Raw genomic sequence first — 12,277 nt, forward strand, 5'->3', positions numbered from 1 at the left:
CGGCTCTTGCCCTCCCCTTCGGAGGCCCTGGCCGCCTCCTCCGCCTTCCCCGAGGCGCGAAGCTGCGGGTTGCGCCAGCAGCAGCAATGTGGAATTACTGGCTTCGTCTGTAAGTTCGTTGCGCTGAGGAGCTGGGAAACCGGAGAGGTGTTTCCAGTGTTACTTACGGCCACGGCGTATACTGGCTTGTATCTTCTCTCGGGACTGCTGACAGTCATCCCCCAAGGGGTCTGGGTGTGTTGGGAAAGAGGATGACGGGAAGCTGAACATCCAAGAAAATTAAAGTCATTACCCTTTGAAGTCTTCACGTAGAAAATGTTACCTCTTCAGTTAATCTTGGGACTTGACAGAGGCCCTGGGTATTAACAAAAAGGCGACAGAATCGTAACATGCCAAGAAAAAATGATGACAGAATACTTACAGATCCTGGTTTGAGGAGTTTTTGGCTTTTCATTTTTTCTTTAGGATACTCAAGAGCACCTTAATCTAGATTAATTAAAAAGATTGAATATACCAATGGGTATGCCAGTCTTCAAAGTCACGATTAAACAGTGGCACAACTGTACTTGGAAGGAGCCCAGAGTATCTGTCGTGGCTTGCCCCTACAGTAGGCTATAGTTTTGTTAAAAATAATATAAGATGACAAATGTTATCTAAAAAGTAAAACTGCATCAAATCTAGACCAGTCCACGTGATGTCAAATGCATTTTTATTCCCATCTTAAAATGTAGTTGACCTTGTGTTAACAAAACTTTTCAGAGGTCTTTTCTAGATCAAAGGTAAGGTTATTAAGAAAAGCCCTTTATGATTAACTCACTTTGATTGACGTTGAAGTAGCAGTAACAGGCACAACTCGTCAAGTCCTTCGAGTGGTAAGGGTGTTTCTGAAACTGAAACCACCACATTGCCAACCCTATAAAAATAAAAACTGAGGCAGAGGGATGGAGTTACTTGTATTCTGGGACTTTTTGGTAGAGATTGTTCTTCTTCCCTCTCCCCTTGTTGAGTTATTGAGGGAGTTAATACAGAAGGCCAACTGGTGCCATTTGTGAGCTTTGTTAACCTAAAATTACTCACATAAATTACAGTCCCTGAAGAAAAAGACATCTGTAGAAAAGGCTCAAATCTGTGGGGCTTGTAAGAGATCAACGCCTAGAGATCTTGGTTGTGTCTGTTTTCTCACAGTTTGCTTTAACTCCTTTTATGGCACAGAAACACATTCGGGCACAAGAGAAAGGATGAATACCTGTGCCTTACCTGCTATTATTTAGGAGGCGATACAGCTTCATAGTTAGGGGCTAGCGGGTATGTCACCCCATCAAAAAGAATAAAATAAAACTTCCAGGGAAAAGGGGCTGGACCATATGGCAGACTGATCCATGTATGGAACAATAAAGGAGTACGAGATTAAACCAAATGCTTAACTCTACAGAAATACCAAACCTGCATTCCCCTAAGAAAGAAAAAATACCTGCCGATCAGATAAAGTAAAAAAATGTTTATGTTTCCGCCACTATAGTGCTGAGGACAAACTGACTTTTAATGCTGAGGTGTGGAAAAAACATTCCTGTATGGACTGACATCTTTCGTGTTTTACTCACAATGGGGTGTTTTCACTACAGTTGACTGCATCCAGCTGAAAGTGCCAGTCATTCAGCAGCTGTACCACTGGGACTGTGGGCTAGCCTGCTCCAGGATGGTGCTTCAGTAAGTGACTGTTTTGGTTTGAACGGGTGGGAAATCCCATCCCATGGGAGAGGGGTAGCAGGAAGCAACACCCAGGGAGAAGAGGTAAGCAGCTGTGAATTTAACTTAGTCTTATGAGATCGCATATTCTCAGGTACCCCCAGAGAATTACTGCTGCTTGGGCCTGGCACAGCTCTCCAGCAGGAGCAAGGGAAAATATAAACTAAGATGAACTTAAGACCCTTTTGAATAATTGACTGTTTTGACAGATGCAAAATATCTGATCAGCTCTAAGAACTTTGCAGGTTAGCATGCATAACCTAATAAAAAGTTATCCCTCTTTCCTGTTGTTGTAATTCAGAACTGATACTTAGCGCAGCAATTCACCTAATTCCTTTCTGTGTTTTCAAGTGATGGGTAGGTGTAACCCAGTTTATGAGCACATACTACCTCTGTCCCGCTGAGCCCCCAGTCTGTGGGATGAGTGTTTTTGTTCCAGGAGTAGTTTCAACTTCAAACAATGCACTGTATTGCCCTTTGGGGTTTTTTTTGGTTTTGTTTTGGTTTTTCTTTTTTTGAACTAGTAGCTGTCCTGCTGAACTCCTCTTTCCTTCCACAGAGGAACATGAGCTTAGGTGCAGGAGAAATACCTATTTAGATGTCCACTTAGTAGATATGAAGCAGAAGATTTTCATTTCTCTCCATCCCTTCTGCCAAGACGTTAGTCCGTGTGCTGGTAATTTCCCACCTTGACTACTGTAACCTCTGCCTCTTTATTCCCTTTACCTCTTTGCCACTCCAGTCTGCCCAAAACTCAGCTTCCAAGATTAATCTTCTCACCCTGCTGATCTGACCTTGTTTGCCCTGCATCCTCAATTTCAGTCCCTTTTTTTTTTTTCTCTCTCTCCATTACTTCCATTTGTTTTCTGACTTCAAAAACTCTCTGTAGCTGCCTCTCCCCACCCCTCTGCAACCTGTCCCAAGCTTCCTCCTGACTTCATCTCCCCTTCATTGGCTTTTGTGCCATCAGTGCCTAAGACAAGCTTCCTTTGAATATTTACCGGCTTCCTTTACAGTTCCTCCTTTTGAAATCCATCTATTGCGTGAAGCAAGTTTTAGTCTTTAGCACTTCTTTCTGTGTTTGCTTTAATATGCTTGTACATTTAGACTGTATTGTACATTTAGACTGTATTGTCTTCAGGACAGAGTTCTATACTTGCTCAGTATAGCTTGCCTATTGTACAGCATCTGTACAGTTCTAACACTATAAAACAGTCAAGATACCCATACACTTCCAGTTTAAAAAAGTCAGCAATAAATCCAGTTAAATATTCCCTACTCCCTTCCCTCCCCTTAAATTTGTGGCTCCTTTGTGGGTTGGGTTTTTTTGGTTATTTCTTAGCCAAGCCCATTGTTTCAGTTTTTATATCCTGTGATGTGGAGGCTTGGGCTGCAGCACATATTTTGCTTCTCCTCAGAGCTTGCTTCCCTTTCCCTGCCTTTCCTAATACCATAGGTACCTGAATCATTTGGACAATGATGAATTTCAGAAAGCCATCCAGGAACTCCAGTTAACAAAGAGTATCTGGACTATTGACCTGGCCTACCTAATGCGGCACTTCGGTGTTAAGCATAAATTTTGCACCCAGACGCTTGGAGTGGACAAGGGCTACAAAAATCAGGTTAGTATTCTTATCTACTGGGAGACAGCAGGTAGTTTTAAAAGCCCCACGTGTCATGCTGTAAAAGCTCTGCCGTCTTACTGACAATTAACCACAGTTCCTGTAAACAAGGTTTGCCTATTGCCAAAACTGGCACAAATCAGCTCCAAAGGCGAGGCTAGATACGATCACACATATTTTACATCTTTGATTCCATAATATGAATTTTTAAGAACTTTTCATGTAGTACTCATGAAAGGTCCCAGCCTATTTGACAGCCTTGGAGACTGAAGCTCTCTATTTATCTACAGAACAAGTACAGCCTGGGCAGCAGCAGTGCTAGCTTCCACACTTTCCCCACCACCGTGCCTCAGCCCTGACCTGGAAGAACCACCTCTAGAGGTCAGAGGGGAATTTGGCCTCCATATCTATTGAGAGCTTGGCCTCTTCAAGATTGCCAACAAGGGGGCCAATGAGGGCCTATAGTGGCGATGGCTTTTCTAATGCAAGCTCCTGCCCAGTACGAACCAGATGGGCTTCTTTCCTGTAAGCAGCTGAAGAGCCACTGGATGGAGATTACAACAATAATTGACCAGGAGTGAATTTAAACTTATAATTTAGAGCAGGAATCCTTACCCTGTTACCAGTGAACTAAGGGAGAGATCTCTTATCCCATAGCCAGATCTCCAACTTACGCAGGCCCTTGCTAGCAAGGATTGTAAGTGGTGGATTACCTAAGGTAAACATCATTCCAGTTCATAACTTCTGTTATCTCCACAGTCATTTTACAGGAAGCACTTTGACACAGAAGAGAATCGAGTGAATCAGCTCTTTGCACAAGCCAAAGCCTGCAAGGTGCTGGTGGAGAAGTGGTAAGTTTATTGTTTTCTTTCCTTTCTCTTTGGAGATTCTGTGGGCCTCACGCTTTTCTTGGAGAAAGAGACTGAAATCAGGCCCCAAGCCTTTTTTGTGAATGTGTCTTTCTACTATATCTGTCTCAAAAAAACCAGAAAGTGGACATCAAGAGTTAATAATGAAGTTTGAGGTAAAATAGTCACAACAGAGAGTAAGTGATTTGAAAATGCTGACAGGAGTTGATTATTGTTTACATTTTGAATTTGATTAAGATTATCCAGTAGGGAGTGTCTACAGCACTCTAATTTGCCACTGTTGGAATTAAGGAGTGCTATGTGGGCACACAACCCATTGTTCCCAGAACTACACAAACGTAGCTCTCTGTTCCTAGACAGACGCGCAAAGAAAAAGCTAGCATATGAGCTTTTGCCAAGAGGAAGATGAAATAAGGAACTTCTATGAAAGAACTGCAAACCCAGGAGAAGGGGAAAGACTGCCTAATTGTTTCACAACCGACAGTGATATTCTACATGGGAAATAACTAAGCGTCCATGTTCAACTTGAGCTGCATCCCTTTTTGTAGTGAAGCTGGATTTGGATCTCTGTTGTTGAAGCGGGGTAAATGATTAGGAGTAAGAAAGAAGGGAGAGTACAGGGCAGCCACAACAGCATTTTGAATGCTGCAATGCAACTTTCATTTAGCCGAATCATTAAGTGTCCTTTTTAACATACACGGAGTCTGTATGGCACCATCTGTTTAACTAGGGCTGCCACAGGACAGAAGGGACAGTCAGTCCACCTTGCTTTAGCAATCTTAAGATTGTGGCTCTGGTCAAGGCAGGGACAGAGGGCATATCTACATGTGCAGTGCTGAGGCTGGGGCATCAAAGAGGAGAAGTGACACTGGAAAAGATTAAAAAGCACATGAGTTCAGTTAGGTAGGGCACACAGCCTGGACACCTGGAGTGTATCCAAGGGATGGGTTTCTAATGCATATGGAATACACCATCTGCCTCAGTCAAGGACAGCTTTTAACAGATGAGATTATAGGTTATGTTTGGTTAGCGCTCATTCTCTGTAAGAGGTACTATAGAAATAAAGCCTCAAGAGCATCAGGTAGTCCAAAATTGCAACTGGGAGAAACATATATTCCTGTGTGACAGAGGCAAATTTGGGCACGTCTTAATTTGTGTGATTAATTGTGTATAATCACTTAATATAGTGATTATACAATCTTTAAGCACTCGGTTGATAAAAGATTTGGTGCTTCAGAGAGAAGTTTTTCTAAGAGCAGGAAAGAACACTTCATTTACAATTTTCCCACAACAGAAGTCTCTAAAGTTACTGAATGAGTTGCCAACTCCTTTAATACTCTTCTCGGGAGCATCTGATACATTCTGAGACTACATTTCTATTTACTGCAGAATCCAGAGCTGTTGCTCTGCATTTCAGAAGCAGCAATGAGATCAAAAGGCCTTGAATGACACAGGCTTTGTCTGTAGCAAAGCTTGCAGGGTTTAACAGCAAAAAGCTGTACCTGTGAGATAAGCTGTACCATGCCAGCTGCATGTTGTAAGTACAGTTCATCACACACTTCATTGTATATGTCTCTTTCCTAAACTTGTTAATAAGCATGTCTTGATTTTTTTTCTGCAGCACAGTAACTGTTCAAGACATCCAAAACCACCTGTCCCAAGGTCATGTAGCCATCGTCCTAGTGAATGCAGTCCTGCTATTGTGTGATCTTTGCTCAAGTCCTGTCAAATACTGCTGCTTCCTCCCCATTGGACAGAAGTGCTTCTGCAGGAATCCTGACTACCAGGGCCATTTCATTGTGTTATGTGGCTACAACAAAGCCTCAGGGAGTATTTACTACAACAACCCTGCCTATGCTGACCGTGAGTAGCCTGTTCCTTTTGGGTGGATTCTCAGCCACCGCATTACTAACACGTCTGTAATACAGAGCCACAGCTGGACTTCCCCTAATAGTGTGCGTATATTTCAAGCATCACTAACCAATTTGTCAGAAGGGGTTTTGCCACATTAATTAAATCAGCGCTGCATTTTGTGCTGTGATTTACTTGAGGCACTGAGATACACATTCTAGCAAACTTGTTTGGCTTTCAGATGGGTTAGTGAGAGATGCTGAACCATTGTTCAGAATATAACAGGATGGCCAACTTAGTACAGCATTACTTCAGTGAGCACTGACTTTGAGATGAAAAGATCTACCTGAGTAAAGCTGTAACCTAAGCTGATAGGTCTAGTCTGTATACTAGTTACTTTTCTTTGTAGAGGCTGCTAGACCCAGTATAAGAGCCTTTCACAGGCAAATTCTTCTGAATTTTTAGTAACATTTTGTTCCTCCTTAACAGGAACATGCTGCACCAGCATCAGTAACTTTGAGGAAGCCAGGACAAGTTATGGCACTGATGAAGATATTCTGTTCATCTACACAGACAGCTGACATCCACACCTGATACTTCTGGTCATTTCCTGTGCAGCCTGCATGGCAGCTGGCTGCTTGTCTCAGGACTCCCCCTGCAGCGACCTTGCTCCTGAACTGCAGTGGGATCTTAAACAAGGGAGGCTTTATAGACATTGATAGGACTATATTGCAATGCTGTCTTTACCTTTTTTTTTCCCCCTGATAATGTATCTGATTTTGCAATGTATGTCTCAGTTTTTTGGTTTTTTTTTTCCTCATCTTCAACATTGCACATTTGACAGCAGTTTTAAAATACAGGCCTAGAGCCTGTTCACTTTGAGCTTATTTTCAAATTAAACACATGAGAAAAAAGCACCAAATTTATGAACTTGAAAACTTGGTAATACATGCATAGGTTTAGGTAAACAAACCCAGGAAAATAAAATAGAAAATACCTGTTTCTCTCTCTGTCAAAGCATCAAGGGCTGATCTTCATCCTAAATCTAGGGATTTGAGGTTCAGCAGGGTATTATGGAAGGAAAAAAATATTAACTTAAACCACTTTTAAATAACAAAAAATGCCTTGCTGGCCTATCAGTATTGTCTGCATTATAGGAATGAAACACATTTACTCAAGGAAAAGTTCCCATGTACCAAATTCACCTTACACAGATTTAGCATTTATGCTACTGCATTAAATTTTGAATCGTAGTTATTGGTGTTGCTCCCTTGTACTACAAACTCAGTCTCTTGTGGCTAAATCCTCTAGGATGACTGCTCAGAGCGCCGTATTGCCCCAAAAGTTTAAGCAAAGATATTTTATTTGTACCTGGAAGTCTTTACTGCTCTTTGCAAAAACCTCTGAACATGATGCCACCCACATATGCCAGTTTCTGCAGAATCCGTTCTAAATATAAACTTTAAACTTATTAAGCAAATACAGAAAATGACCATCCACACTAATGGTATACATTTTGTGTGTAAATTGTAAATATCTGACAGCGTATACTGGATTGTAACTAAAAGGCTGAATGATAATTTGAGCCAAATTTTGCTATTGGTATTCGTTCAGTAACCTTCTTAGAAGACCTGAAATCAATTAAGAAAAGAGAGGATACAAACATCTCTTTGCTACAAGTAAAAAGGCAGGAACTCAGATTTTCTAGCTCTTATACTGCAGCTGTATTTGGATTAAGTTGGAGTTACTGTATTCAAACATTATCAAGTGAAATTGTTAGCAGCCCATTCATAATCCTTTCACATATTACCTGGGTTTAATTACTTTGCTGAGGAGCACTGTAAGGTGTAAGAAATAGCACCCTATTTCAGATTCATCCACCACAATTTCCTACAAGTTTTGATCTCCAGTCCTGCCTATGTTGAAGTGGGTAGAAAAATCAATGTTAATACTGATGTACAGCTAGCAAAATTTTATTTTGCACTTAAGACAGAGATCCCACCCCTTTGGCATGGTTTTAGGAAAAGAACTGTTCAAGTTCTGGAACTGCGTGGAGTAACAGTAAAAGGACATTGTTATTTAGTGGTGAAAATAATAAATAGGAATCTACTTTCAGCATGATAAAAAATTTTTCTAAGAGAAAACATTTTCTTTTATCAGTTGTTGACTTACTGAAGAGTATCTGGAAAGCGTTCAGTAAGTATGCTTAGTAGAATCAAGAGTGGTCCTTTGTACAAAGCTAAAAATGGTAACAGACATTTAACATGCAGTAGCCTTTAAAAAGTTCTGACCAAGAAGTATGTGACAGGAAATTTTCAGTGTATCAGATTTTGCTAATCATTGGTGAAGCTGGAATACATTCTGGCACTTATACTTGCAAAATGAGTAAAAATTAGGATGTGATTTGTGAGCAGTAGAACCAGTACATTAGTGCCACCAGCAGAATCCCCCAAAAAAGGTACAAAACTTATTATAGATAATGCCTTCCGACTCCTCTGAAGTAAGTCACCAGAAGGCTACTGATGTGGGAATTTTTATGTCTTAAGTCCAAATTCATGATGTTTGATTTAGAGAGATTGCATTAGCTATGTTACTAATTAACAGGGTATGTAAACTACAGGTTGCTAGAGTACTTCCTTAACCCATGCATTTTCAGGTAGGTAGTTCATTCAGTACCATTAAACTGCCAGAGGATTTATTTTAGAGCAGGCTTGGTTAGCTAAATAAAAACAATTCTTACAGAAGGATTGTAATTGACGCTTAGCCTCTTACTGGTTCAGTTATCCAAATGCAAATCTTGAGCTTATACATAAAACAAACTTAAGGGCATGCTAAGTGTTCTGAAGTGCACAGATAGGTATAACAATATTGACTGTTAAATGTTTGGTACCCAGGGTTTAAATACTTCAAAAAAACCTGAAAGATAGAGAAACAAAGCTATTTAAGCTAATACAGACAAAAGGAGAGCTCAACCATTGCAAGAGGATCTCTTAATAGCTGCCAAATGGAAGATGGCTATGAGAGATGAAAACAGAAGGAAGAAGCAAAAGCCAAGTGAAAAGACTGAGTATTTATGACACAAATTCAGATGAAAAAGCAGCTCATTGCGCAAGCATTCAGAACATCTGCATTTTCTGAAACTTTGTTTCCCATTACAAGATTGTCTATCAAAATACTCATTCTGAAAATGTTTTGTCACCGTTTCCTTCATGATGTCAATAGCAAAGGAAGGGGTATTTTACATGCAGGGATTTTATACATAAATATATTTTTATTTGTAATTAAGCCATTCTCAATAAAGGTTTAAAGTCACAGATAACCCTGTAACATAATGTAGCAAGTGCATTTATTAATAACCTTATTATGGAAAATCTTTAGAGGACATGTTATATACTTAACTGGAAATGGTACACCTGAAATTGTAATTTGGAAAAAAAAATTAAGAGTTCAAATACTTATTTCCGCTATAAATTCATAGTTGCTAGGCTGTAAATTGTATTCATCCTGCACTTCCTGAACACCTACTGCATCACCTGAATCATACAAAACTAAATTTCAATATACACTAGTAGCTGAGAATAGCAAATGTATTGTTATTATCTATATTCAACAGCTGTTTTGTGTACTCCGCAACCACTGAGTATCCTACTGGAGTGCAGCTCCAGGGAAGTATTTTCATTACCCATCCTGATCCCTAATACTATTTCCATGGCTTTCTATTCACAATGAAAAGTATGCAACTGCACCAGCCTTGCCTATGCTTTAGCTACCGTGTCTATTTTTGCCTCACAGCACAGCACTGAGCTTCTGAAGATATTAAAAGCATCTGTCTGCAACACTACTTTTGCACCTTGAAGGAGCCCAAAGACATTGGTCCAACTGTGGTTGTAATACGTAGTGTAAAGGGAAATAGAAAAAAACAAAGCGGTCTTCCTTTACAGTACCCACAGATCTTCAAACAACTATGTCATGTCTGGGACGTTACTTAGCATCAAACTTAGCATAGAACTGCATCAAATAGTTCATAATTTAAAAAAAAAACAGATGAAAATAATTTATGCCTCCTTTCTCCCTGAATTATGCATTTGGGTAGAAGGTAAAAGCTATAGACACACAATGCAAAGCTTATGTAAAAAATTTTATGTCCTCTGAACTCATCATCTCCATCAAACTATATCACAGTACTGAATACATTTCATCATCATTTGATATCAATGTATTTCTACTGGATATATTTCTAGTAAGGAACAAAAGTTTGGACTCTGTAAATGACAAAAAAAAGCAAGAAGCCATTTTTCAATTATTTTACTTAACACAGTTTTGAATCCTATTATTTAAAAGTTGGTTACAGGAAATTAAAGTGACAGCGTTAAAAGAACAACTTGTGATCCACAGTAAAGCTATCATCCAACAGTACCTTTTAATTTGTTAGTAACATTTGATTGTAACTAGATGCTCTCTCTTACTCTTTGATTATATTGGGTATAAAATAAGGCTGGACTGCTTCAGTGAGCTTGTCTGCATACATTTCGTATCTACCAGTCATCTGGAAAAGAAAAATCAAAGCTTCAGTTCTTTTAGTGAGCTATGAAAGCACTTCAGTAGAAAATATTTATATCCACCATTTTTTTTTTAAAATGACATATTATTTAATCGCCCCAAACAGTAAAATCATAATTCACTCAAAATGCGAAGACCTCCAGTGCCTTAGCACAAACTAATAGACTTTTTTATAAAAGAACTCGCATTGTGTTGCCTAAAACTATACTTCTACCCAAAAAAGAGTAGAAATGCATTTCCACTCTAAAAAAAGTAAAACTTTAAAGTGAACACCTTCCTGCTTTGTAGCTCTCGTTCATTGAGAGTCATGTCTGCTGACTAATTACTTAAGGCTATTTTGGTTATCCTGGATGGCTGAAAGTTGAATGTGGAAAGTGGACTTACTTTCTTATGCATCAACAATACTCTCTTTTAAGCAAGTTATGTCAACGAAGGTGAAGGAGTCTATCTGTAATTATGTCTTCATATTATGTCCTTGACAATTGATGAACCCTGCTGCCAGCAATAAGTTTGCATATGTGCCACTGACGGTATTTGGGTTGCTCTTACTTTATCCATTAATAATATGAATTATCATCATTGCTTTGGGTGATACAGTAAGCTAGGAGGCCGAAATACAGCACTTTATGTAGTGCGCTATTCTCTTCTGAAGTGCACAGCCTACAACATTGGCTCTGAGAGGGGCGAACTATTTCCTTCTTGCTGGAGTGTAATGAGGACAATTTGTTTAACTATTTTGCTGCTGTAAGTTTAGCAAAGACATTCTACTTAACATCCCTTTCAGGCATCATTGAATGCAAATTGCAGATACCTAGTTGCTATCAAGGGTTTTCTGTGGTGGATAAATGATGACTTCATACTTCCTCATTCCCCTCATATCAAGATCTACCTCTGTCTCGGCCACGAATGAGAGGAAAAGGAAATAGATATCCCCTGTCATATAAACAAAAGCCACAGCTATGTCTTACGTGCCAAAAGACCAACAATAGCAATCCACACCATCAACATAAAACTAAGGTGCTGAAAGCACAAGACTTGAAGACAATAAAAAATAAGCAATTCTATACAAAACAGCTAAAGGTCAGTGTTTTGCTTTTACTGTTTGTTTTTCTTGATCAATACAATTGCTTTTGTTCAGATACCCCTACTAAGCTGTTATAAGCAATGCTCCATGTGCTTCCTGACACACTAAATCTCTACTCAATAAGGGCCTCAGATTTCGGTGGCAAAGCAATACTAAATGCCTGCCTGACTTAAAAAAACCTGTGAACCTCTCAGCACAATTTAATTCCACTATGTCAACGACCATATACCTACCACATGCATATGTAAAATAACAAATGCAATTCTGTCCAGAAGACGACCTGAAATTACTGTCTTTAGTCCCTATATATGGATTGGCAGCATCACCAAAGAAATTCAGCTCTAACTAAGAAATTACTATGTTTTAATTAGAAGTTTATTCAGCATTTCATAGAATCATAGAATAGTCTGGGTTGGAAGGGACCTCTAAAGGTCATCTAGTCCAACCCCCCTGCCGTGGGCAGGGACATCTTCCACTAGATCAGGTTGCTCAGAGCCCCGTCCAACCTGACCTGGAATGTTTCCAGGGATGGGGCATCCACCACC

The 12,277-nt window shown here is 39.7% G+C and overlaps 2 protein-coding genes across 3 annotated transcripts in view; one reads left to right on the forward strand and one right to left on the reverse strand.

Annotated features, from left to right (window-relative positions):
- Positions 1-90: 90 nt before the first annotated feature.
- Positions 91-9,412, forward strand: GUCD1 (guanylyl cyclase domain containing 1). Of its 2 annotated transcripts, XM_019472258.1 has the most exons (6): positions 91-109; positions 1,623-1,707; positions 3,203-3,368; positions 4,128-4,219; positions 5,859-6,100; positions 6,578-9,412. In XM_019472258.1, the coding sequence occupies exons 2-6, from the start codon at positions 1,697-1,699 to the stop codon at positions 6,667-6,669; spliced, it is 603 nt and encodes a 200-aa protein (XP_019327803.1). In that variant the 5' UTR covers positions 91-109; positions 1,623-1,696; the 3' UTR covers positions 6,670-9,412. The 2 variants fall into 2 exon arrangements, with proteins under 2 accessions (XP_019327803.1, XP_019327802.1); XM_019472257.1 differs by lacking the exons at positions 91-109; positions 1,623-1,707 and adding an exon at positions 2,270-2,422.
- Positions 6,849-12,277, reverse strand: part of UPB1 (beta-ureidopropionase 1) — a 22,574-nt gene continuing 17,145 nt past the window's right edge. Inside the window, exon 10 of the mRNA XM_009279982.1 lies at positions 6,849-10,634. Coding sequence (XP_009278257.1) covers positions 10,551-10,634 — 84 coding nt within the window. The 3' untranslated portion in view covers positions 6,849-10,550. The remainder of the gene's footprint in view (positions 10,635-12,277) is intronic.

Source organism: Aptenodytes forsteri, unplaced genomic scaffold (genome assembly GCF_000699145.1).
Source record: "Aptenodytes forsteri isolate BGI_AS27 unplaced genomic scaffold, ASM69914v1 Scaffold323, whole genome shotgun sequence".
NCBI lineage: Eukaryota > Metazoa > Chordata > Aves > Sphenisciformes > Spheniscidae > Aptenodytes > Aptenodytes forsteri.